Source organism: Dipodomys merriami, unplaced genomic scaffold (genome assembly GCF_024711535.1).
Source record: "Dipodomys merriami isolate MVZ:Mamm:240054 unplaced genomic scaffold, mDipMer1.0.p SCAF_332, whole genome shotgun sequence".
Lineage (NCBI taxonomy): Eukaryota > Metazoa > Chordata > Mammalia > Rodentia > Heteromyidae > Dipodomys > Dipodomys merriami.
Window position 1 is genome coordinate 523,917 of NW_027204849.1, and position 27,326 is coordinate 551,242.

At 39.1% G+C, this 27,326-nt stretch overlaps 1 protein-coding gene across 1 annotated transcript; it reads right to left on the reverse strand.

Moving 5' to 3' along the window:
• Window positions 1-25,586, reverse strand: LOC138803092 (calcium-activated chloride channel regulator 1-like). The gene is given in 7 exon segments (XM_069986931.1): window positions 1-267; window positions 12,594-12,898; window positions 17,505-17,744; window positions 20,424-20,582; window positions 21,098-21,359; window positions 22,092-22,316; window positions 25,521-25,586. Coding segments are annotated over 7 exon segments (1,524 nt in total).
• Window positions 25,587-27,326: the final 1,740 nt, after the last annotated feature.

The following is a 27,326-nucleotide window of genomic DNA, read 5'->3' on the forward strand; positions in this document are numbered from 1 at the left end:
CTATCTGCAGACCACCCGGGCAGAAGCCGCCTGAGGCACTAGACCCATCCATTCGCCATCCCAATGACCCGGCAGGGGCTGCCCGGGTCCCAGAGGCACAAGGGGCTGCCTGCAGATCACCCACGCAGAAGCTGCCTGAGGCACTAGACCCGTCTGTTCGCGATCCAACAACCCCGCACGGGCCACCCGGGTCGAGGCACAGGGGGCTGCCTGCAGATCATCCGCACAGAAGCCGCCTAAGGCAACGGCGTCAGACCCACTGGATCTCTACAACCCGCCAAGAAGCCGCCTGAGCATGGACACGGTGGACCCGACAGCTTCGATAGAGGCAGAGACAGAAAAGAATCACACAGAGCCACCACCGCCCAGCCCAGGTCGCAACCACCCCAACTGAACTCGGAATGCAACAACAACTGACGACCTACACCACACAGAAACAACCAGCTCCAGGGTGAGTTCCCCACAGGGGACAGTGTATCCCTCAAGGGAGACCAGAACTGGAGGGAATCCCCAGACCCTGACCCAGACTCCCTACCCCAACACCTGGACCACAGGACCCACTAAAACTGGGAACTGTTCGAGAGCTCCACCAGCCCGTGGAGCACACTCCGCTGGCCAGGCCAGAGCAAGAGTGCCCCTGGAAGGGAGCTTAAATGCCCAATCCAGGAACAGCGCCCCGGGGTCAGGACTACCAACAGTAGAAGAAATTTGAACTGTGTCCTCCAGGCTGCATAACCTAGGTGGTATACACATCAGCACAGGCCTAACGAGCGCGCTCCAGGCTGGGGCCGGAACCAGGCCTGGGGATCCGGTGCCTAAACAACACAACCAACTCCTCCCAACTGAAGTAAAAAGCTGAGCATACGCCTCAACAGAGGGGAGAAAATCAGGAAACAGCACTCCCCGGGAAGCATGCCTGTGACAACAAAAGACCTGGACGCCCAGGACAAGAGAAGCCCCAACCCCACCAAAACTCCACCCATATACCCTAGGCTGGGAATTGGGCAACACAGGCTGCCAGCACCTGATAGTAAGCAGGAGCTCAGGCTGATAAGGCGGCTCAGCAGTAGAGTGAGAATCTTGGATGTATGAGGCCCTGGATCTGATTCCTCAGCATCACAAAAGCAAAAAGGGTCAGAAGTGGTGCTGTGGCTCAAATGGTAAGGTGCCAGCCTTGAGCTGAAGAGCTGAGAGACAGCACCCAAACCTAGAGTTCAAGCCCACAACCAGCCCAAAACAAACAAACAAAAACACATCAGGAGCCCATAGCAGTTTCCAGTATTTGGGAGAGTGCATCAAGAGCATCTGTTCTTCACAAGAGCACCCTTAGGAGCAAACACAAGCAGTCTAGGCTGCTCAACCCTTCCAAAGGTGGAAATTGCCAGCAATCTACAGCAGAGAGCTGAGAAACCTAAGTAGGTCAGAAAAGCACCTGAAAATAGGCTCCCAACAGAACCCAGATCAGGCACAGACTCTCTCTACCAATACAGAATCAGCAACCAAGCAAAGACAGACACACCAAAACAAAATTGAAGAGCAGTCTCCTGAACCCCCATGCGAAAATCACAGAGAAATATCACAAGATTTACCACCACCCAGGACAGCAAGCTCACCTCAAAAGCCAGCAGCCACGCAGGGGAGAGCCCCAGTGGGAGCAAAGCAGGAATGGAAGACAAAAGCTACATCCAAGGGTTGCTGGAGGCAATGACTCAAGAAATAAAGTGAGAAATTGATCAGAAATTGAAAGAGCACAAGGATGAACTATCCAAAGAGATACAGGATATCAAACAAAAGTTGGATGCAAAAATAGAAGCTGCACAAACCTCAGTAAGAAGTGAAATAAACGCCAAATTAGAGGTAATACATACTGAGATCAGTACTCTGAGAACCAACATTGAATCCATAAAGGGATCCATTTCCTCCATGCAAACCACAATAGAAGCCAGTCAACAGAGTGAATGAAATGGAAGATAGAGTGTCAGATACAGAAGACAGAATACACCAACTGGACCAAAAAGTGACAGATATGGAAAAATCACTCAAATTAAACCAAAGGGAAATTCAAGATCAAGCAGATAATGCCAAGAAATTTAACCTTCCCATAATCGGAGTGGACGAAGGTGAGGAATTCCAGAGCAAGGGAATGTAACACCTATTTAACAAGATAATCAATGAAAATTTTCCCCACCTCAAAAATGACCATCTTAACTACATTACAGAAGCTTATAGAACACCCAACAAGCAAGATCCCAGGAGAAACACTTCTAGACACATTATAGTAAAAATGATAGATCTGAATAATAAGGAAACAATCCTGCATGCAGCAAAAATGAAGAAGGAGCTATACTACAACGGGAAAAAAATTAGAATCACTGCAGATCTCTCCACACAAAGAATGAATGCAAGAAAAGCCTGGGAAAGCACCATACGAGCCCTGAAAGCCAATAACTGCCAAACCAGACTGATATATCCGGCAAAGCTAGCATTCACATTCGATGGAGAACTGAAAACTTTTAATAGCAAAGAAAACCTGAATGAATACATAAACATTAAGCCAGCATTACAAAGAATTCTAAGAGGGGGGACAGAACCTGAAGAAAGCAACCAGGAACTGGGACCTGCCCCAAACAGGCATTACTCAAAGTCTAACTGAGCAAGCACAGGAGGAAAGGAAAGAAGAAAAACTTAGGAAAACAGAATGGCAGGGACAACAATGCATCTCTCTATACTTTCTCTTAATATAAATGGACTGAATTCGCCAATTAAAAGAAAATGAACTGAAGACTGGCTCAGAAAATAAGACCCATCCATCTGTTGCCTTCAGGAGACCCACCTCTCAGCCAAACATACAAACAAACTCAGAGTAAAGGGTTGGAAAAGGATCTACCAATCAAATGCCCCCAGCAAGAAAGCAGGTGTAGCTATCCTATCTGACAAAATAAACTTTTCATTAAAATCAGTACAGAAAGACAAGGACGGACATTACATATTAATACAGGAAACAGTCCAAGAGGAGGATATAACCATCATCAACTTATATGCCCCAAATATTGGTGCACCCAGATATGTTAAACAAATGCTCTCAAACTTACAGAATAAAATAGATCCCAATACGATAATACTAGGAGACTTTAACACACCACTCTCACCAAAGGAAGGTCTACCAACCAGAGGATTGGCAAAGAAGCTACCGAATTAAGTGAGGCCATACTTCAAGTGGAATTAACTGACATCTACCGAGTATATCACCCTAAAACAAGACAGTACACATTCTTCTCAGCAGCTCATGGAACTTTCTCCAAAATAGACCATATCATAGTTCATGCAAGGAACTTCAGCAAATACAAAGGGATCGACATAACCCCCTGTATCCTATCTGACCACAGTGGAATCAAGCTAGCTCTCAATAACAAAGCATACCGCAGAAATTTCTCTAATACATGGAAATTGAACAGCACACTCCTTAACAATGCCTGGGTAACGGAAGAGATCAGAGAAGAAATAAAGCATTTCATACAACTCAATGAAAATGAAAACACCTCACAAAGAAACTTGTGGGACACAGCAAAAGCAGTCCTGAGGGGCAAATTTATTGCCCTCAGTACCCACATCAAGAGAATGCAGACAGACCAAGTAAATAATCTCATGTTGCAACTAAAACAGCTAGAAAAACAAGAAAAATGGGACCTAAAGTTGCTAGACGAAGCCAGATAACCAAATCAAGAGCAGAGATTAACCAATTAGAAAATCAGAACACCATAACCAAAATAAACCAAACAAAAAGCTGGTTCTTTGAAAAAATAAACAAAATTGATGGCCCATTGGCTAGATTAATTTAAAAAAGAAGAGAGGAAACCCACATTAATAGGATTAGGGATGCCACGGGAAACATCACAACATGTACCCAAGATATCCAAACAATTCTAACAGACTACTTTCAAAAGCTATACTCCCTAAAGGAAGAAAATCTGGCAGAAATGGATGCATTTTTAGAGAAATACAAGTTGCCTAAACTGAGCAAAGAAGAAGTTAACCAATTAAATAAGCCAATATCCTATAATGAGATACAGGAAGCTATCAAAAGTCTTCCAACAAAAAAAAGCCCAAGACCAGATGGATTCAAAGCAGAATTCTATAAGACCTTTAAACAAGAACTAATACCCATACTCCTCAAGCTCTTCAGAGAAACAGAAGGAGGGAGCTATCCCAAACTCATTCTACGAAGCCAATATCACACTCATCCCCAAACCAGGCAAAGACCCAACCAAAAAGGAGAATTACAGGCCAATTTCCTTGATGAACACAGATGCAAAGATCCTTAACAAGATTCTAGCTAACAGAATCCAGAAGCACATAAAACCAATTATACACTATGACCAGGTAGGCTTCATCCCAGAGACACAGGGATGGTTTAACATACGTAAGTCAATAAATGTAATCCAACATATCAACAGAGCCAAGGTCAAGAATCACATGATTATTGCCACAGATGCAGAAAAGGCCTTTGATAAAATTCAACATTCATTCATACTAAAAGCTCTGGAGAAAATAGGAATAGAAGGAACATTTCTAAAAACAATAAAAGCCATTTATGACAGACCAATAGCCAATATTATACTTAATGGGGAAAAGCTACAACCAATTCTCCTAAAATCAGGAACAAGGCAAGGATGCCCACTGTCTCCACTCCTCTTCAATATAGTCCTAGAACCCTTAGCCAGGGCAATAAGGCAAGAAAAAGACATTAAAGGGATCCGCATAGGGAAAGAAGAAGTTAAACTATCCCTTTTTGCAGACGACATGATACTATACCTCCACGATCCCAAAAACTCCATCCCCAAACTCTTAGAAATCATAAATCACTTTGGCAAAATAGCAGGATACAAAATAAACCCACAAAAATCAGTTGCCTTCCTATAAACTGACAATGTACAAGAAGAGAGGGAAATAAAGGGAGCAACCCCATTCACAATAACCTCCCCAAAAATAAAATATTTAGGAATTAACCTAACCAAAGATGTAAAAGAACTATTTAATGAGAACTATAAAAAGTTAAAGAAAGAAATTGCAGAAGACACTAGGAAATGGAAAGACCTCCCATGCTCCTGGATAGGCCGACTTAATATACTAAAGATGGTAATACTTCCAAAACTAATATACAAATTCAATACAATTTCTATTAAAATCCCAATGACATACATCACTGAAATACACAAAACAGTCCAAAAATTCATATGGAACAACAAAAGACCTAGAATAGCCAAAACAATTCTAGGGGATAAAGACAATATGGGAGGGCTATCCATGCCGAACTTCAAACTCTACTACAGAGCTATAATAACAAAGACAGCATGGTACTGGCACAAAAACAGACCTGAAGACCAATAGAATAGAATAGAAGATCCAGAAATAAATCCACAGGCCTACAGCCAGCTGATATTCGACAAAGGAGCCAAAGACATACAATGGAAGAAATACAGCCTGTTCAACCGCTGGTGCTGAGAAAACTGGGCAGCCACATGCAGAAAACTAAAAGTGGACCCCAGCCTATCACCATCAACATCAACTCAAAATGGATTAAAGACCTTAACATTAAACCTGAATCTCTGAAACTACTGCAGGACAGAGTAGGAGAGACACTTGAACTAATAGGCACAGGAAGGAACTTCCTGAACAGAGACCCAGGATCACAACAAGTTGAAGAGAGACTCGATAAATGGGACTACCTTAAAATAAAAAGCTTCTGCACAGCTAAATCTATCGCAACTAAGCTAGAAAGACAACCAACTAATTGGGAAAAAATATTTACCAGCAATATATCAGACAAGGGGTTAACATCCTGTATATACAGGAAACTCAAGAAACTAATCCCTCCCAAACCTAACAAACCAATTACTAAATGGGCAAGGGAACTAAAGAGGGACTTCTCAAATGAAGAAATAAAAATGGCAAAGAAACACATGAGGAAATGTTCATCATCCCTGGTGGTGAAGGAAATGCAAATAAAGACAACCCTGAGATACCACCTTACCCCAGTCAGAATGTCCCACATCTACAAATCAGCCAACGACAAATGCTGGAGAGATGTGGAGAAAGAGGAACCCTATTACACTGCTGGTGGGACTGTACACTTATACAACCACTTTGGAAAGCAGTCTGGAGGCCTTAGAAAGCTAAAGATTGACCTCCCTTACGACCCAGTCATACCACTTCTAGGCATCTACCCTGAACAACAGGAACCAATATAGAAGGACACGTGCACCTCCATTTTTGTTGCAGCGCTGTTCCCAATAACTAGGATATGGAAACAACCCATATGTCCCACCACAGATGAATGGATCCAAAAACTGTGGTATCTATACACAATGGAATATTATGCAGCCATTAGAAATGACAAAATAATGGCATTTGCAGGGAAATGGATGGAGCTAGAAGGAATCATGTTGAGCGAGGTAAGCCAAGAACGAAGAGACAAATGGTACATGGTCTCCCTGATAAGTGGATGCTAAATCCAAAATGTTAGGTGATATGACAAAACTAACAGGACTTAAGAAACAAAGAACTCCCACTCATCTGGTTGAACCACTACTAAATATCCCCACGCTGCTGATCACATATATGGTGTATAACATGTGAACACTGTTATATGTTACAGACTGTGATAGACAATTTGCTCCAGGAAAGTTAGAATGAACTTGTGACTTTAAATGAGCATCATTATTCCACAATACTGTGAAATTTGGGAAATTATGTAATCACTTAATCACAATACAAAAAAAAAGAACCTCGGGGAAGGGAGGGAGGGAGGGGATAGTAGGGGGAAAACAATGGAGGGGGTAACAATGTTCAAGAGGAGGTGTACTCATTACCTCACTCATTTAACTGTAACCCTCAGTATAGTATATTTACAATAAACAAAAAGAGGAGTAAACCCAGGAACCAGATTAAAAAATTTATATTTACAATATTAAGCTTCAAAAGGTAGAAGTTTTTATGTCCCAGATACAAATACCATTATCTCATTTGTTCTTTTTAAGCATTTAACATATCTGCATGCAGATATTAACAGATAACTTGCAATAAGCGTTAAGTAGCAGCAAAAGTGTAAGAATACAAACTTGTCTGACCTTAGAAACTGGAAGTCCATTCCATATAGCAATATCAGAAGGGGACCAGAAAACACAGTTGGGGGCCATTTCTAAGAATGCTGGAATCAGATTAGAGCCGAGTGAGAGAGTGTTAAATTTTGAAGTCTGGAACAAGGCAAGATCAGCTCAATGTAAGTGCTCTACCCCTTGAGCCACAGTGCCACTTCTAGTTTGCTATTGCGTTATTGGAGATAAGAGTCTCACAGACTTTCCTGCCCAGGCTGGCTTTGAACCATGATCCTCAGATCTTAGCCTCCTGAGTAGCTAGGATTATAGGTGTGAGCCACTGTCGCCCGGCTAATGACACTTAATTTAACATGAGCCTTTTAAAAAGATATTGCTTTACTTCTAACATTGTTTCTTAGAGAAGGATATGCTTGGGAAAATTATTGCAGATTCACTTCCAACCACTTGGACTAGGCCTGTTCCCTCCTGCAAATGGTGTTGAAATAAAAGTTTTACAGACTCTTCTGCCAAGGCTGACTTTGAGCCTGGATCCTCATATTTCAGAATCCTGAGTAGCTGGGATCACCTCTGGAATACTTCTCATTAATTTCCAATTGCTAATGACCGTAACAAGAGAAAAAAACTAAAGGAAAGGTAGCAAAGTTTGCATCCTTAATGCTTATTGTCATCATTTTTTTTGTTTTGAGTTCATAAAAGACCCTCTACATAAATATTGTCTTATAGCCATGTATTGTGAATGGTAAATCCTGCCACTGTGTACTTCACCTCATAATGTAGATTTTCTTCTTTTGTCCTGCCCTAAAACTGGCTGTATTACTGTAATATTGTTAAGGGGTCCCAACTGATATAATACTAACTGAAATGTTTTGCGTTCTTACTAGATGTCAAGTAGTTTTCCAAAGTTGGGATTAACCTAAAGGTAATGGTCTGCAAATTTCACTGAAAAAAAAGAAAAAGCAATACTTTTATTTTGTTGTTAGTCCTGGGGCTTGAACTTTGGGCCTGGGTGCTGTCCCTCAGCTCTTCAGCTCAAGGCTAGCATTCTACCGTCTGAGCCACAGTGCCACTTCTGGTTTTCTGAGTGATTTATTGGAGATAAGAGTCTCATGGACTTTCCTGCCCAGGCTGGCTTGGAACTATGATCCTCATATCTCAGTGTCCTCAATAGCTAGGATTATAGGCATGAGCCATCCATTCCTGGCTACAATATTTTTAAATTGTAAAATATTTGAAGCTTTTGTTATATGAAATTGCAAATACTATTCAAGCCATGACTTGATTCTATATATTATGAATCATCATTCACTACCCAGCAGCTCTATTTGCTGGACACCAAAAGCTTTGCCTGACAGAATGCATTCCTCCATGAGCCCACACTTTTGAGCTAGATCTACCATTTCTTGTATAGGTTGTAACATAACTGGAGTAGACACCATCATTCTTGAAAGAATCAACACCTTTTTGTAGAAATCAATGTTATTCTTTTTGTTTTGAGGCATTAAGAGACAAATTCATATTTTTTCTAAGATAAGCATTTGCTCCTATAAGCATGACTCAGTATTTCACATTTACGTCTGGAAAATATTTCACGTTATATGCTGTCAGGACAATATGTTATTGAATTGAGGTCTGTTGTGTTCTTTTGATACCAAGATATCTGTTTAACAAATATGTGCATATTCATATTTGTTTTTGCTTAATAAACATTTTAACACCTCACATTTCTATCTTATCATTTTATAAACAGATTTTAGTGCCCTTTTTACTATTTCTCTGTCCAATGGATTGCTGTCTGCCTACTTTAATTTATATTGATTATGTAATCTTTCTGTTTAGACCAAAGGGTCCCTACTCAAAACAAATGAAGTTTCTTGGGATAGCATTTAATTGTTCTCTTGCTAAAAAAAAAAAAAAAAAAGACAGGTTGTCTCATCTGCAAGAATCCCTCTTCTCCCTTTATCTTGCTCTTACTTTCATGATCACTTAAATATCTCTTCTGACAGAAAACCCCATCCCATCTATCATTAAAGTAGAGATGCTCAGAATAAAATAAACCTGCATTTGAAGTAGAGGTTCATGGTGGCTATAATCCTCACAAGACTGAGATCTGGAGGATTGAGCCAGAGCATAAAAGTTCTCAAGATGCCATCTCCAATTAACCAACATAAAGTTTGACTATATGTAAGCCTGAAGTGATAGGAATCCAGCTGCGCAAGCAAATAAGCAAGCAGAATGAGAATGAACCTCTGAGTTCAAGCCACTGTACTGGCAAAACAACAAAAACAAACAAACAGCATACTTCTCAGCATCACCAGCACTAGAATCACTTGTTAAGGTTAACAGTCTAAATTAGACACTATTAAAACAAGGGCCTATACCAATAGGTTTGTAACACTATAAATCTGAAGATGTTTACCTGTACAAATCTCCCAGATTACCTAGAGAAAGGACTCAGTGTCTTGTGTTTTTGTATACTAAAGTGGGAGTATGCTTCTCTAAGTCATTGCTAATACTATCACCTTCTTAGGTAAAGGTATTAAAAAGTAGCTTAATCTCTAATTAGCTAAATATTTATTTGGTCAAAAGCTAAGAAATGAATCAATTGCAGATAAGTTTATATAGATAAAAATATTATTAATGATTGATTTTTCTTCCAGTATACCTCAGACATTTAGGCCACACTTAAAAAACTGGATAATGGACACTTCACACCCCCAGTGGAGACTTTAGAGACAGCATTCAAGGTGTACAATGGGAGAGAATGAAAAAGCCCAAAAGGCTAAATAGCAAGTACTAGCCAAGGCAAGTTAGAGACTGCACTTGGAAGAGATAGTTATAGGCACACGTCTCCCATGTCTGCGTAAAACATTGGAAAAATAATGGGAAAATATCTAGTTAATGAGGTTGACACTCTGGTAAATTCCTAGGGGCCAGTGGGGCACCAGCCTGCAAAAGCCAGTCTACTCAGAGAAAGCAACCAGGAAAATACTGAGAGATTTCAACTGTCTGACCCATCTGTGTAGAAATTGCAGACACCTCAGCAGGAGGCCTTCATTCAGTCCATTCCAGAGCACAGACCACAGAGAACAGCCACAGCTCTCCACTGACCAATGCTTAATTTCACCTCTTTCCCGACAATGTCCCCCCCCCACTTCTGTTGACTGATCGTGTGGACCATGACCTGACAAATCCCTTTCTTGATTACTTGTAGCTCCTCCTCTATACTTTATGGGGGGGAATTACTCTCCTTTGAGGAACCTATTAACCTCACCCACCTGTTAGACCTGGTTCAGGATTTACATTAAAAGGAGTCATTGTGGACTTCATGCCCCCTGAAATTTACCTCTTTACTCACTTTTCACTCCTTTCCCATGTTTTTTTTGGGGGGTAGGGTCCAGTTGTGGGGCCTGAACTCTGGGACTGGGCACTGTCCCTCAGCTCTTCAGCTCAAGGCTAGTTCTCTACCACTTGAGCCACAGCGCCTATTCCATTTTTTTTCTTTTTGCTTATGTGGTGCTGAGGAATCGAACCCAGGGCCTCATGCATGCAAGGCAAGCACTCTACCACTGAGCCATCTTCCCAGCCCATCATATTTTCTTACCTTGTGCTTTCAATCAACCTTTGCTACTCTCATTTCAGATGGGACTCTCCTTTGTCTTCCCTGATGATGCCCTCCCTCCCAGGGTACCGCTCTGCTTTCTGAGTCACCCATAAATTCTGGAGAACAGGCAGATATTCCTAAACATTGTCTGCCACAGCAAGATTTCTGGATGTCTGTGTGATTTTCTGGCAGGGACTAACACAGGCAGAATGGGGCTGATCACTCAGGCAGACTAACAATACTCTTGATCGAAGGATGGTCCATGCATAAATATAGAACTCTATTGTGATAGTCAACTTTTTCTACAGAAGAGGAATCTTTCCATTATAAAAACAAATTTGTTTTTCTTACCACATTAGGTCATTTTGTATTGAAAATTTCTTTGTATCCCTTTTTATTATGTACTTTGTAAACATGAATACTTCATTCATATTTTTTGTGGGATAATATAATCTAATGAAGGATGTTATAATATTACTATATAAACATAGATTTTTCAAATGCTTTGTATGAATTTTGTCTTGGTTCATATATTAAATGAGTTTGTGTAATCTTCTGAAAATGTTTCTTAAAAAGCCCATAAATAGAAACAAACATCCTTTTTTTTAATAAGTTTTTTTTATTGTGAAAATACCATACAGAGGGGTTACAATTACCTGAGCAATGTAATAAGTACATTTCTTATCAAGCATGGTTGCTGCCTCCTCTGTTTTCCCCCAACCATCCCTGCCCTCCCATCACCACGCCTACACTACCCTCTGCCCCCACTCCCCCCTCCCACCAAAGTTGTAAAGTTTGTTTTCACCACAGCATTTTGTACATCTCATTGTTGCAATGGGTCAACTTGTATCTCTAATTAAACAATTTGTTTTTTCCCTTCCCCTCCCCAATTATACCCACATCAAATACAGTGAAAACAGGGGTTATACTGTGGGGGAGGGACATACAAAGCAGCAAAACTATCACTTAATAGATATATTATAAACAGTAGCAAGAAAAAATTCCACTTTTGTCCTTCATTTCACCAAATATCATCTTATCTGACGTTTTCTGTTTGTCTCAGGCATATACTAGTTATTGCAAATAAGGGAAAGCATGGGACCTATGTGTCTTTGGGCCTGGCTTACTTCACTTAATATAATTTTTCCAAGTCTTTCCATTTCCTAACAAATGGGGCAATGCCATTCTTTCTGATGGAAGCATAGAACTCCATTGTGGATATATACCACATTTTCTTGATGCATTATTTACTCAGGGGCATCTGGGTTGGTTCCATATCTTAGCTATGATAAATAATACTGCAATACACATAGCTGTGTTGCTAGCTCTGGTATGGCTTGTTTGTCATGATTAGAGTAAATGCTAAAAATAGGGATTGCAGGGTCATAAGGGAGCTCTGTGTGGAGTCTTTTGAGGAACCTCCACACTACTTTCCAAAGTGGTTGAACAAGTTTACGCTCTCACCAACAATGCAGTAGGGTTCCCTTCTGTCCACATCTTTAATGTTGAATATTGAAGAGTGGTAGAGCTTTTGTCAAGCATGGGTTTAATACTCAGAATAGTAAGCAAAATAAAAAAGCAAACCGAACAATGGCAAAAAGAACACAATCAACCAAGTGAAGCAATAGATTCTGTAAAGACATAAAATATTTTGATATACATTTAATAAACTAATTGGTATTAACTGATTAGGAAATTGATTTTTTGTACTAAATTAAGTGTGCTTACTAAATATTTATGACACTGAATTTCCATTCTAATATATTCTCTAGTTTAAATTACAGATAAAATCATAATTTCCTTTCTAATACATCCTCTAGTTTACATTACAAATAAAATCATAATATCTTCCTAATACATTGTCTAGCTTAAATTACAGACAAAATCATGACCAATCCCCAAATAGCCAAACTGGTTGAAGAAATATTGATGCCCAGAGCGGGGATGCTGGAATCTTGTGGAGCAGTGTACCTAATTGCTAGTTTAACTTCTGAGATGAGATGAGAATCATTGTTGCCTTTAATTACAATGAAGATCTTGGTGCCATTCTCTACTCTAAAACATTCTGCTCTAAATCCAAATGTTTCTTTAGAGCCAGCCTCCTTAGATGTCAGATCAGCAGCACGGTCAAAATCATGTTGGAGCTCCTGGGAAGACTTACTTCTTATGGTGTAGTTGGCAGCTGGAACACAGACAGACAGGATGGCTCACTGCAGGCACGTTGCCTGGTGGGCACTGATCAGATGCTCACTATAGTTTAGAGAACGCCAGTTACAGCGTTTGTCTGGTTATACCATTGTCCTTAGATTAACAAGTACACCAGGTTTTTTAAATGTATTATACGATCACAGAAAATTTTCATTCACTGTCATGAAGCATTGAGCCTCCCTCCCTGCCAGAATTTAGTTTATGCAGAGAGATATACAGAGCTGAATGAGCTTTTTGATTTGGAACAGGGAGCACAGGAATGCTCAAGTGTGCTTTCTTATGAAGCTGAAAGAAAGTAATATGAGAGGGGAAGAAGTGAGATGATCAAGGAACAGAGGAGTGGGAGGAGACCCAAAAGCTGGAGTTTGTACTAAGCTCAGGACCTAGGGCCGACCTTGACTGGTGATCTCCATTTCTGGTTTTCTAAGTAATAGAACGTTTTACCTCAACTTTCTCATCTGAAGCTTATCAAACCTGGAAAACATAGATTTAGTCATTCAGCTCTATCAAATACTTATTGAGTATCTCCTACTCCACTGGTGAGAATTATAAACAATGATACATGAAGTGGTTAGCACAATTAAATACATTAAGAATGAATGTTTGAAATGTTAGCTACAACTATGAATAGTTAAGAAAGGAAGAAGGATGTCTACATAAATGCTTCATCCTGACTGCTTTTAAAATTCTACCAGTGATGTTCTAGGTGGTACCAGTGGCTCATGCTTATAATCCTAGCTATCCATAAGGCTAAGAGCTGAGCATGTTGGTTTGAAGCTCAGGCAGGAAAGTCTTTGAGACTTATCTCTCACTAACTAGCAGAAGCTAGAAGTTGAGCCGTGACTCTAGGGATAGGGTACAAGCCTTGAACAAAGAAGCTCAGACACAGTGCTGAGTTTCTGGATTCAAGGCCCGAGGCTGGCATCCACATTTAAAAAATATATCCTGTAGGTATGGATTGCTTCCATATGTAAAATATATCCTGTAGGTATGGTTGCTTCCATATGTAATCCCAGATACTTGGGAAGGGAAGATCAGAAGACCAGCTGGGGCATAAAGACTCCCATCTTAACAAACATGGTAGAACATACCTGCAATCCATACTAGGCAAAAGGTACAGGTAGCAGAATTGCAGTTTTCTGCCAGTCCAAGCAAGAAGTTTAAGACTGTCTAAAAATTAACCAAATCCAAAAGAGCAGACTCAAGTGGTAGAGTGCTTGCCTTGCATGCTTAAGACAATCCCTATCCCTAACATAACAGAAATGAAAACTCAACAAAAAAGCTTTTCATGTTTACAATTTGATGTTAGAACATCGGGTGCCCTTCTTTAAGATGAAGACTTTATTTGTTATGTTTTGTGGAAGGATGACAGTATTTTAAGAATGAGGTAAGTAACTTTTGCCTTTTATTTTTTTTGGTGCGGTTCCTATGGCTTGAACTCTGAACCTGAGCTTCTTTTTGCTGAAGGTACTACCACTTGAGCCACAGCACCACCTCCAGCTTTTATGAGTTTTATGAGCTTTTATGAATGTCTTAGGGACATTCCTGACTGTGCTGACTTCGGACCAGTCACTATCCTAGATCTCTGCCTCTTGAGTAGCTAGGATGATAGCAGTCATCCATCAGCACCTGGCCTGGGTAAGTTAAGATTAACATGTCGTTTCTCTATACAAAGCCTTGTTGGCATACTCTACCATTCTGCACATAACCTTGTGTTCCACTGAGGTAAAGTCTTCTCCCTTTCCATCCTTCACCCTTTCCCCTCCCTTTCCTTCCTCCGCTGTTTAACTCAAATATTATGAAGGTTTTCTTCTTTAATTTTAATGTTTGACAGGCCTTGGCTTTGAGTTGTTGGTCTTGCACTTGCTAGGCAAGCCCTCTACCACTTGAGACACACTTCCAGCCTGTGTTTGCTGTTAGCTTCATGTTTAGACAGGACCTCACTTTTGCCTTGCACCAGTCTTGGAGCATCACCACAATCCTCCTGCCTTTGCTTCCTGAACAGCTGAGGTGGCAGGCTCACCTCCCCCATGTGTAGCTCCTTTGGTGTGTTATGATGGGGAATTTTAACTTTTTCTCTGAGCTGTAGTCTTTGTGGAGTCTTCCTACTTCTTCATTAGCTGGAATTATAGGACAGAGCCACCATGACAAGCTACTTTTCCTTTCTTGACCTTGATGATGTCATTGGATTTCAACTCCTTCAATGGCTTCTTTTTCTCTATCTCTATATGGAATTTTTGTTGTTGTTGTTGTTGGTTGTGGGGACTGAACTCTGCTCCTGGGCGCTGTCCCTGATCTCCTAAGCTCAAGGCTAGCACTTTGCCACTTGAGCCACAGCGCCACTTAAAGTTTTTTCTGCTTACGTGGTACTGAGGAATTGAACCCAGGGCTTCATGCATGCACTCTACACTGAACCACCTTCCCAGTCCTCTATATGGAAATATTCTTCAAGGCCCAGACAAGACCTCTTTCTCATGAAGTCTTGTTCAAGTAATGCATCAGCCATGATATTTTCTTCCATGAACTTCTACTGTATGGAATGGTGTTTTCCAAATTTTTCTGGCTTAAATTTTAATTCTAATGAGATTCTATTGCTCTTGAGAATAGACTTTTTTATACTACCATCTAGAGCTCATGATATTGTACTGGGTTTATATTTGTTTTCTTTAGCTACTAGTTGGCTAATGATATACTTGTTAAATTGATACCCCAAATCATACAAGTAGAGAAGTTTAAAATATTGGAATCTTATATAATTATTTTGGTAATTCTAAAGCTGTATTTCTCTTCTTGGTATAATAGGGGATTAAACTCAAGTCTCCTGATTGCTTTTTTTCTGGTTACTGGATATGGAACCTCACGGACTTCTGCCCAAAATGTGATTTTCCACGACTCAGCTTCCTAAGCTGCTACAGTTACAAGGATGAGGCACTGGCATCTAGGTAAATCTGCATATTTACCAGGTATGGAAAAGAGGCATGGAAACTATGACTGGGAAAATATAAGTGCTTCACTCAAGATTATGGAAATGCTCATTTCCTCTTTGAGATATCTTTCTTTATTTTTTATTTATTTATTTATTTTGCTGGCCCTTGGGCCTTGAATTTCGAGCCTGGACACTGAGCTTGTTTGCTCAAGGCTAGCACTCTACCACTTGAGGCCACAGCTCTACTTCTTACTTTTGTTCTTTTGGGCAGTCAATTGGAGATAAAAGCCTCATGGACATTCCAGCATGGGCTAGTTTTGAATGATGATTCTCAGATCTCCGCTTTCTGAGTAGCTAGGCTTGCAGGTGTGATCCACCAGTGCCCTGTTCTTATGGTATTTTATGATGTTTAAGGGTAATGCTTGCCAGCCACAATTATCCTTCCTGCCCTTCAGAAGAAAGTACAGGGTGATAATCCCCCAGTTCCTACAAGTAGCACATCACTCCTTTTACTTTCTGTAATCAGCACAAAGGACATTTCATAAGAGACCAGTCTTCTACTGAAGGCTCCATGTTTACCAAATTAATTTAGAGCTAAATATTTGATTTTCTTTTAAGTGTTTTAGTGCTGTTTAAGTGGCAATACTAATATTTGATTTGATTCTGCTATCTACTGAAAAGTCATGAGAAAATGATGTATTTCCAAAGTGGTCATAGTGATTGTTTTCAATATTGAACCAAAAGTATGGGTGGATGTTCTATACTTCTTTTGGCTTATAAAAGCCTCTTTTTTATTTTAAATAAAAGCAAACATGCCAAGATAAATAAAACAAGTTTGCCCAAACAAATATAGCTCTCTGTGTGTGTGTGTGAGTGTGTGAGTGTGTGTGTGTGTGTGTGTGTGTGTGTGTGTGTGTGTGTGTGTTTGTGTGTGTGTCATGGGGCTTGAACTCTCGGCATGAGCACTGTCCTTCAGCTCTTCATATCAAGGCTAGTGCTTTACCACCTGAGCTACAGCGCCACTCTGGTCTTCTGGTGGTTTATTGGAGATAGGAATTTCACAGACTTTCTTCCCCGGGCTATTTTGAACTGCGATCCTCAGATCTCAGCCTCCTGAGTAGCTAGGATGACAGGCATTAGCCACCAGTGCCTGGCTACAAATATGGCTTTGAAAATTCTATTTAGTAAGTAAGATGCCATTAGCATTCCATGTTTTGCTACTGTGAAATGACTTATCTGGTCATGTGTCTTTTATGCTCATTCACTTACTAGGGCTAGTTTCTAGGAATCTCATGCAGTTTGAAACTCAATGATTAATGAATAAAATTATAAAAGTACAGAATGCTTAGAAAAATGATTTTCCTTGCCAGGGTCAGAAAGCAGTTATTCAGGCCTTCCCAATTAAGTTTAGGATGGTTCAAACTCAGAAAAGCAGTTTGGTACAAAAGAACATGGCAAGAATGGGTTAGAATTCTGAGTTATAGATATAACTTGGCCTAATTTCTATCTCTTAGTCCATCAGGTTTCACATCTGAAATCAAATGAATAATGGCCCAGGTAGACACCCACAAATACTATTTATAAATGAGATATTAGAAAATGAAAGCTAATGGACATTCTTTCAGAAAATGTAAAAGCTTAATGCCAAGCCTACCTTTGCCTTTATCAAGGGTACTGCCAGGGCCAGTCCATGAAAGGTGAACATGACCTCCTTTAACCTCAGCCTCCAAGCCTGTGATTTTACTGGGCAGGAACAAGGGAGTATTGTCACCAGCAGGAGGAGCTCTTGATACAGTGAATGACCCTCCTGAAGTTAGTCTGCTGACATCTTCCAGTTGAGCTTCTGCCAAGTCTTCTTTAACTTCAGGTCTGGGTGGGTTCAGTCCAATTGCACCTACCCAAAATAGTAATTTTGTAACTTTTCATACTGTCATATGGATACTTCATCTTGTAAAGGGGTAAGTTAAAACTTAATGGCAGACACAGAAAAGTGACTAATTTTAGTGAAAACAACCCTCTTGTTTTAATACAACTTTGAAATGAATGAGGAAATGTTATGGTATGATAAAACCATCTTTGATCTTTATTAACTGCTTGACTAGAAATTCTTTGAGGGCAAAGATCCTTTTGAACTCAGGGTCCCATTCTTACTGACTAGGCACTCTATCACTTAAGCTATGCATCAGAGCTTCTGGTTTCCTTATGTTCTTTTCTGGATATGGTATCAAGGTTTCTACCCAGGCAAGCCTGGGCCTGCAAACTTCCTATTGAGGCTCCCACAGATGCCCATCATGCCCTTCGTTTTGTTGTGCCAGAGGTCTCAGGAATTTTTTGCCCCAGTTTGCCTGGAATTGCAATCCTGCCAATCTCCTCTTCCAGAGTAGCTGGTATGACTAGTGTGAGACATGAGCCTGGTACAAGGATTATCTTTCATTCATCTTTGTAGCAAGCATCTTCTATAGTGCTGGCCTCATACCAGATGCTCAGTCCAAAATTTTTCATTGTAATTGAAATGAACCAGGGTAGATGTTAACAAAACATGTGACATCTACAAATTCCATGCAATACCTATCAAAATTCCAACCTCATTCTTCAAGGAAATAGAAGAGGCAATCCAAAAATTCATATGGAACAATAAAAGACCTCCAATAGCAAAATCACTCCTCGCCAGAAAGGACACTGCTAGAGGAATATCAATACCAAATTTCAAACTCTACTATAAAGCCATAGTAATCAAAATAGCTTGGTACTGGCATAAGAACAGACCTCAGGACCAGTGGAATAGATTTGAAAACCCATAAATGAACCTACAGACCTATAGCCATCTAATCTTCAATAAGGGAGCTAAAAAAATAGAATGGAAGAAAGACAGCCTCTTTAGTAAATGGTGCTGGCAAAATTGGTTAACTACTAGTAGAAAACTAAAGCTAGATCCTTATATATCACCCTGTACCAGAATCAACTCCAAATGGATTAAAGACCTTGAACTCAAAGCAAACACTCTGAAAACATTACAGGATGGAATAGGAGAAACCCTAGGTCTCCTTGGAGCAGGCCGAAATTTTCTTAATAGAGACCCAGAAACACAACAAATCACAGAAAGGTTGGACAAATGGGATTGCATGAAGCTGCAGAGCTTCTGCATGGCAAAGAACATAGCTAGCAAGATCAATAGAAAGCCCATGGATTGGGAGAAGATCTTCACTAGCCATACAACAGACCAGGGTCTCATATCTAAAATATACTTGGAACTCAAAAAATTAAATCCCCCAACAACAAATCCTCAAAGAAACAACTGCCCAATAAATAAGTGGGCTAAAGACTTAAATAGAAACTTCTCTGAAGAAGAAAGAAGGATGGCCAATAGACACATGAAGAAATGCTCAACCTCCCTAGCCATAAAAGAAATGCAAATCAAAACATCATTGAGATATCACCTCACCCCATTTAGAATGGCAAAAATCAAGAACTCTAACAACAACAGATGCTGGAGGGGATGTGGACAGAAGGGAACCTTACTTCATTGTTGGTGGGAGTGTAAACTTGTTCAACCACTTTGGAAAGCAGTATGGAGGTTCCTCAAAAGACTTCACATAGAGCTCCCCTATGACCCAGCAATGCCACTTTTGGGCATTTACCCAAATGTTTACAAACAAGACCACACTAAAGCTACCAGCACAACTTTGTTTATTGCAGCATTATTTACCATAGCTAAGATATGGAACCAACCCAGATGCCCCTCAGTAGATGAATGGATCAAGAAAATGTGGTATATATACACAATGGAATTCTATGCCTCCATCAGAAAGAATGACATTGCCCCATTTGTTAGGAAATGGAAAGGCTTGGAAAAAATTATATTAAGTGAAGTAAACCAAGCCCAAAGAAACATAAGTCTCATGGTTTCCCTTATTTGTAATATCTAGTATATGTCTGAGTAAAGCAGAAAAGGTCAGATAATGTGATGTTAGGAAAATGAACCCTTAGGTATGTATTTAAATGTTATTTTCTTTCATGCATTTGTTTCTAACTCATTTATAAGATTATTTCTTTGTTGCTTTGTATGTCCCTTCCCCACAGTATAATCCATGCTTTCACTATATTTGATGCCGGTATAATTTGTGGAGGAGAAGGGGAAAAACAAGTCGTTTAAGGATACAGGTAGACCCGTTGCAACAATGAGAAGTACAAGTTGTCATGTCGAAAACGAACTTTACAACTTTGTTGGGGGTGGGAGGATTGCGTGCGGGTTGGGGGGGAGGCTGGGAAGGGATGTGAAGGGTAAACAAAGGAGGAGGCTGCAATGCTTGATAAGAAATGTACTCATTATCTTGCCCATGTAATTGTAACCCCTCTGTACAGTATGTTCACAAAAAATAAAATAAAATTAAATTTAAAAAAAACATGTGACAACCTATTTTATATTCATACTATAGAATGAATATTATTTGGAAACATAGAAGTTGAATACATAATTGTATACTTGACTCTTCTATAGTATAAAAAATTTTCCATGTTTGCCACATGCAATGTACAAAAACATGTGACTCATTTCAATTTTATTGCTACTTACCATTTACAACATAGCCAGGTATGTACAGAGACTTGTTCTTTCTTCTTAAACTATGTCTAGCTGTGTGATTTATTGCCTGGACAAGAACTTTTAAATCCTATCTACCACTTCCACTGTATTCCTTAAAATATTTGGAGTAGATACCATCATTTTTGACACCTTTAGGTTCAAATGTAATAGTTATCCAGTAAATACAAATGGCGACTGTTTCTCTCCTGGAACAGTAATGATATCAGCAGTTTGGGAGATAGCACAGCACATATGAACACTAGAATTAGACTCCATTCCAACCTTGGCTTAGCCACATGCTAATCTTTTGATATTGAAAACAGTCTAACTGTGATTTTATGTATTCAACTGATATTAGCGGCTATTATTTTATAAAAGAAACTTATCAAAAAGAAAATATGTCTAGTTGGGGAAATTATAGTTGAAATACTAACACTTAGAATACTGGAGCAGGATTGTATTCATCTATTCCATGAGAAAAATAAAATTTTTCTAGCGGTTGAAAGATAGAAGTGTTTTATTGTACTTTGTCAGACTCAGTAAAACAGTTATAAACATTATAACTTTGAAATATATAGTACAAGCACATATATCTTATGACTTCATCATAGGATCCTCTAGGAGATGTTTTAAGTGCAATGTAATTTGAAGCAGATGCCAGTTACCTGCACCATTGTCCAAGAGTCCAACTGCAATCTCTACAATGATTACTGTTATATCGACCTCAATATTGAACGTACATATAACCTCTTCCCAGACTCTGGCATGAAAAATTCCTAGGTTTATGTGTTGTGCTGTATTTTGACTCCTGTAAGCAGCTGCCATTGTTGGAAGTATGGAAGGATTTCTTGCTCCAGTGGTCATTGTGACTGATAGTAATTGAGGTTGGGCTTCATTATTCAAAAGTCTATAAGTCCAAGTACCTGTCTGGAAAAAAAAAGAAAAAACAAAACCTTCTTCAAAGCCTTGTTAATATTGCTCTTTCCACCCAGTGGCAGTGGTTCAGACCTGTAATCCTAGCTCCTGGGGAGACTGAGACGTGAGGATTGCAGTTTGAAGCCAGCCAGGGCAGGAAAATCTGTAATAAATATTAATTTCTGATTAAATCAGAAAGAAAGGGAGGATTGATACCATGGATCAAGTAGAACAGTGCCAGTCTTGGGCAAAAAGTAGCTCAGGGGCAGCGCCTAAGAATGAGGAACAAAACAAACAAACTCTCTCTCTCCTTGGGATATAAACTGATTTAAAAATACAAAGAACTTATATATATATATATATATATACATACACATTACAAATATATGTATATGCATATATATGCAAGTATACATACATGTGTATATATATGTATTGTTGTATGCATATAGTTTGTATGTATATATATATATATATATGAGTGTGTGTAATTTTGAGGATGGAAATTGTTTTCATCTATACTAGATAATTGTCTTTTTCCAAACTACACTCTCAGCTCTAATAGTGAATTGAAAGCTGATTTTACAAACTAGTAAATAACATGAATGTGAATTATTACATATTCCATTCATTTTTATGGCAGATGACCTGTTTTAATTTTAATATTGACAACATACAAGACAAAATCATATTTATATAGTAGTAATTAATAAAAACAAAGTGAAAATGAAAGAATAGAATTACCTCTGCAATGCCCGGTATTCGAAGATGGGAAATTCGACTATTTCGCTTATGTTCTTTGAAATCTGAGGTATCATATTCTTTTCCTTTGGGATCTTGGAGAATAATTAGTGGTTTTTGCGTTGTCCAGGTAACAACAAACAATGTGTCATTTCCAGTGGTGCTGTCCACAGACACTGTGCCATTGGCCCATGTCTTCCCTGTGACATTCAAGGCTTTGCTTTCCAACTGTTACATCAGTAAAAGGAAACACGTAAAACCAATTTGTTATTTATTTTGACAATGTGTGGGCTTGAACTGAGGGACACAAACTTGTTAGGCAGGTGCTCTGACCCTGAATTACACTTCCAGTATATGTTTGTTTGTTTTTGCTTTTTGGTATTGGGGGGCTTGAACTCTGGGCCTGGGTGCTGTCCCTGAGCTCTTCTCAAGGCTGATGTTCTACCACTTTGAGACACAGTGCCACTTGTGGTTTTCTGGTGGTTAATTGTTGATAAGACTCTCACGGAGCCGGGCGTCGGTGATTCACACCTGTAATCCTAGCTACTCAGGAGGCTGAGATCTGAGGATGGTGTTTCAAAGATAGCCCACGCAGGAAAGACCATGAGACTCTTAGCTCCAATAAACCACTAGAAAACCAGAAGTGGCACGGTAGCTCAAGTGGTAGAGTGCTCGCCTTGAGCTGAAGAAGTGAGGGACAGCACCCAGTCCCAGAGATCAAGCCCCACAACTGACAAAAAAAAAAAAAGAGTCTCATGTAATTTCCTGGTCTAGCTTGCTTTGGACTCTGCTCCTCATACCTCAGCCTCCTGAAGATGACAGGCATAATACATATGTCTAATTGGTTTCAGTTCCAAGTTTGGCACTTACTATATGACTGCACAAACCATTGTTTCTTTCATTTCTAGGATAAGAGTAAAAATCCTTGCTCTTGACTATATGCTAAAATTAAAATAGTTTTTATTGTACTGACAAACTCTGGGGCTTAAACGTAGATTATTATTTAAAGTCCCTGAAATAGCTTTCTTTCTATTAGCTTACCTAGTGGAAAAAATATTATGAGTTTGGCCTTTTAATTATTCAATAAAGGAATGATTACTAATCCTAATGCATAATTAAATCATAAAATGAAACAGATTGAATGCTGGCAGTTTGGATTAGTTTTACACAAATCATGAATACTGTCCAAAGGACTTTGGGAAGTTGTAATGGTCTGAGTATTTATGTGTGGAAATAGTTCTCAAAATAAAAATACATGAGTAATAAAAGTTTTCTCTTACCTGAATGTTCTGAATGAGTTTTTCATCTTCTGTTACATAGGGTTAATTGAAATGACAATGCCTTCATATGCATTGGCAGGTAACTTTACCATTGCGCTTTTCACCTCTGACAAGAGATGCAGAGCTAGGCATAGAATGCCCCTCAGACTGAACATCATTTCTGCCCAGGCTACAATTATATAGAAATGCAAGGAGGGTATTTATATATCTGCCTATTAGTCTAGGAATTTGAATCAAGACCAAACTATTTGCATAAATTTGATATGGTAAAATACACTAAAATGTCTAGGTGAACTTCCTTATTCATTCTAAAGATGTAGTTATGAAGTAGCAGTAGGGATTATGCTAAACATCCTTAGCGTACTCTGTGTAGATAGTCAAGCTCATAGTAGTGAGTGAGTTATCCTTCTTACTATGAAATGTGACGTCAGGATCTCCTTACAGAAAAGCTCTTCAGGGAGAGGTAGTGAATTAAGGGCTTGATTTTTATTTATTTTTATTTTTATTTTATTGTGAAAGTGATGTATAGAGGGGTTACAGCTGAGGTTCAGTGGGAAAAGTTTTAGCTTCTGTGATTAGTACTTGTTTTTTTTCTGCTTTCAAATAACATTGAATGCTTAAGTTTATTCATAACTTTGGAACTTAATATGCTTCAGATTAGTTTTCTTTCATTCTTTTAATTTTGTTTTGATTGAACACAAATGGTCCTTAGCTTGAACTTGTTGTACAATGGCATTGTGACCTGGCTCTAAAGTTAGAAAAATACAAACCCTACTCTTTCTTGCTTTGGTCACTTAATATTCATGGGTTTGAGACACAGCTCCACTTCCAGTTTTTGAGTGGTTAATTGGAGATTAAGAATCTCACAGGCAGTTTTCTGCTCAGGCTGCCCTCCAACAGCCACCCAAAGATCTCATCCTCCGGAGTAGCAAGGATTACAGGCACAAGCCACTAGTACTGGGATTTAAGTGGTTCTTATTGAAATCATTACTTCATTTCTCCCTGGATCATCTTCACAAAAGATTTTACTAGCTGAAAAGATATAATATTAGAAGCATGCAAGTATTGTAGCCACAGACCATTAGTTTATAGAGTTAAATTTTCTTCTGGAAAGCAAAATAAAACTCTGTGATCTAAACAAGGAAATATTCAGAGCCTACCTGTGGATATAATTCACTAATTCAGATATTTATGAGCTAATACACCTACTGATACAATCATCCTTAAATGTCATAGTCAATTCCTGTAGAGATTATACTGGAACTATCTATTACATAATCTTGCAACTAACAAAAACAGTGAACTGTCATAGCATCTTCATTTCCTTGTTGACACTCTCTTAGAATTCGCTTTATTACTTCTCTCTTTGCTTTCTTTTGTTTCTTTGTCTTTTCTATTTTGCTACTGGGGATCCAACCTAGGACACTGCACTTGCTAGGCAAGCCACTGAGATACATTGCAGCCCTGGTTTGTCTTCTGGTGTCTCTTCATAACATATAAATCTTTCACCTATGATTTCTTTCTTACTGCTGCTCTTTATCTCATAATCTTTGGAAGGTCACTGTATTTGCTGCCAGTAAACAAGCCCCAAATTTAAATATATTATCTTCAGTTTTCTTATCTATTTAGTTACTCATTTACAAAAATACTGTAATAAACATTAGCACTGAGTCAAATGCTCTGATGATATTACAGTTCTAACTTTCTTCAAGGTACTGATAAATGAATGACCTTGTATGTTAGTAATTATCTTAATTGATTTTTCTGTTGCTCTTTATACATCCTTAAAGATTATTTCAATTCACATAATGCTATACTCAATCTTTTATTCATGTTATGGGGTTTCAACTAAGGACTTCATGTTGCTAGGCAAGAAGTCTACAACTTGAGCCAGACCTCTAGTCTCTTTTGCTTTGGGGGTTTATTTTATTTTGTTTTTATTTTATTAAGAAGGTAATGTAGAGAGGGGTTACAGTTATATAGGTAGTGAGTACATTTGTTGTCTAACTTGTTACCTTCTCCTTCATTTTTCTCCCTCTTTGCCTCCCTCCCAATCCTCCCACTGCATGCTATTGGTTTTATAAGGTCCTTTTATTTTGGCCAAGATGGGCCTTGTTCATGGCTGTTTTTTTTTCACTTCTAATAAATTTACTCTGTTTCCCTTAAGCATTTTTCTGCCTTTTAATTCTTTAGTGGGTATAGGAAACAATTTCGTCATTCTAGTTGGTATCAATAAAAAGAATATTTCACCCAATTTGAAAGAATGGGTTTAATACGGCTAGATCAAGGAAATAACAAAATAAAAAAAATGAGATTGGGCAATACCTGGTTAGTTCAAGTCATATTTCTCCTAAGGGTAAAAGCAGAGATTTCCCTATAGCCTACACTTTTAAAAACAATTCTACTAAATGTGGTATATATACACAATGGAATTCTATGCCTCCATCAGAAAGAATGACATTTCCCCATTTGTTAGGAAATGGAAAGGTTTGGAAAAAATTATATTAAGTGAAGTAAGCCAGGCCCAAAGAAACATAGGTCCCATGGTTTCCCTTATTTGCAATATCTAGTATATGTATGAGTCAAGCGGAAAAGGTCAGATAATGTGATGTTAGGAAAATGAACACTTAAATATGTATTTTAATGTTTTCGTTTCTTTCATGCATGTCTTCTAACGCATTTGTAAGATTATTTCTTTGTTGCTTTGTATGTCCCTCCCCCACAGTGTAACCCCCGCTTTCACTATATTTGATGTCAGTATAACATGTGGAGGAGATAGGGACAAACAAGTCGTTTAAGGATTCAGGTGGACCTGTTGCAACAATGAGAAGTACAAAATGTCATCTCAAAACCAGCTTTACAATGTCGGTGTTGGGGGGGGAGGGGGTATGATTGGGTGATGGGGAGGGGGGAGGCTGGGAAGGGAGGTGAAGGGTAAACAAAGGAGGAGGCTGCAATGCTTGGTAAGAAATATATGCATTATCCTGCCCATGTAATTGTAGCCCCTCTGTACAGTATGTTCTCAAATAAAATAAAATTAAATTAAAAAAAATTCTACTATTATTTTTATGACTGAGACTGGGACTCCAACTCAGTACCTGATGCTTTTGCTCTTTGCTTAATGCTCTACCAACTAATTCATGTCTCTAACCCCATGATTACACTCCTGATAATTTTGGGTTTTAAGAGAAACTGTTCTGTTGGGAGTTTTACTTGCTTTGTTTATCATGTGTCTTTTTGTTAGATCTGGTCTACTGTGGCTTAAAGTAGGATTGTAGTCCAAAATCAATGTTGGTTTTTTTTTTTAATCACTTCATCAGCGGTTAAATTGGAGGATTAGTGAAGAGGAGACAAGAGATCAAAGTTTGTAATATCAGTGCAAAGTAAGATATGGTTCAGGTCTTTTTCTTCAGAGTGACTCAAGTGTTTCTGACTAAAGGAACCATATTTCCTGCTTGAACCTTGTCCTTTGACTATCAGGTTGTTACTGGTCCCATTTTGTGGTCATCTGGTCTGTTGTGAGACTGATTCATTACAGCTGATACTTGGGGAAGGCAAATATTTATTGAGCCTGGTGACAGGCATTGGGGCTATCATGATACATAGGAGATTACTTCTTATTGTTAAGAATCCTACCCTCTAGAGATTAACAAAGACAAATAAATGGCAAGGATGTGAGGAGTTTAGTGTGCACCAGGAGTAAGAAGTAGTTGTTAGATGAGGATAGATTAATGTAACTTAGTGGAGGCAAGAGATGGTGGTGGTGGTGTTGGGGTGTCACCTATTCTTAGAATAAGCATGCATTATCCAGACAAGTGTAGGCTGTGGAAATGGAGGCATAATGGAGGAGAGGCCTCATGGAGAATGAGAAGAGCCTCCCAGGCTCAAGCTCCTGTTATATATTCAGAGCACTAGGGGCAGGCAGGAAGGGTGGAGCCACACATGGCATCAGGAATTG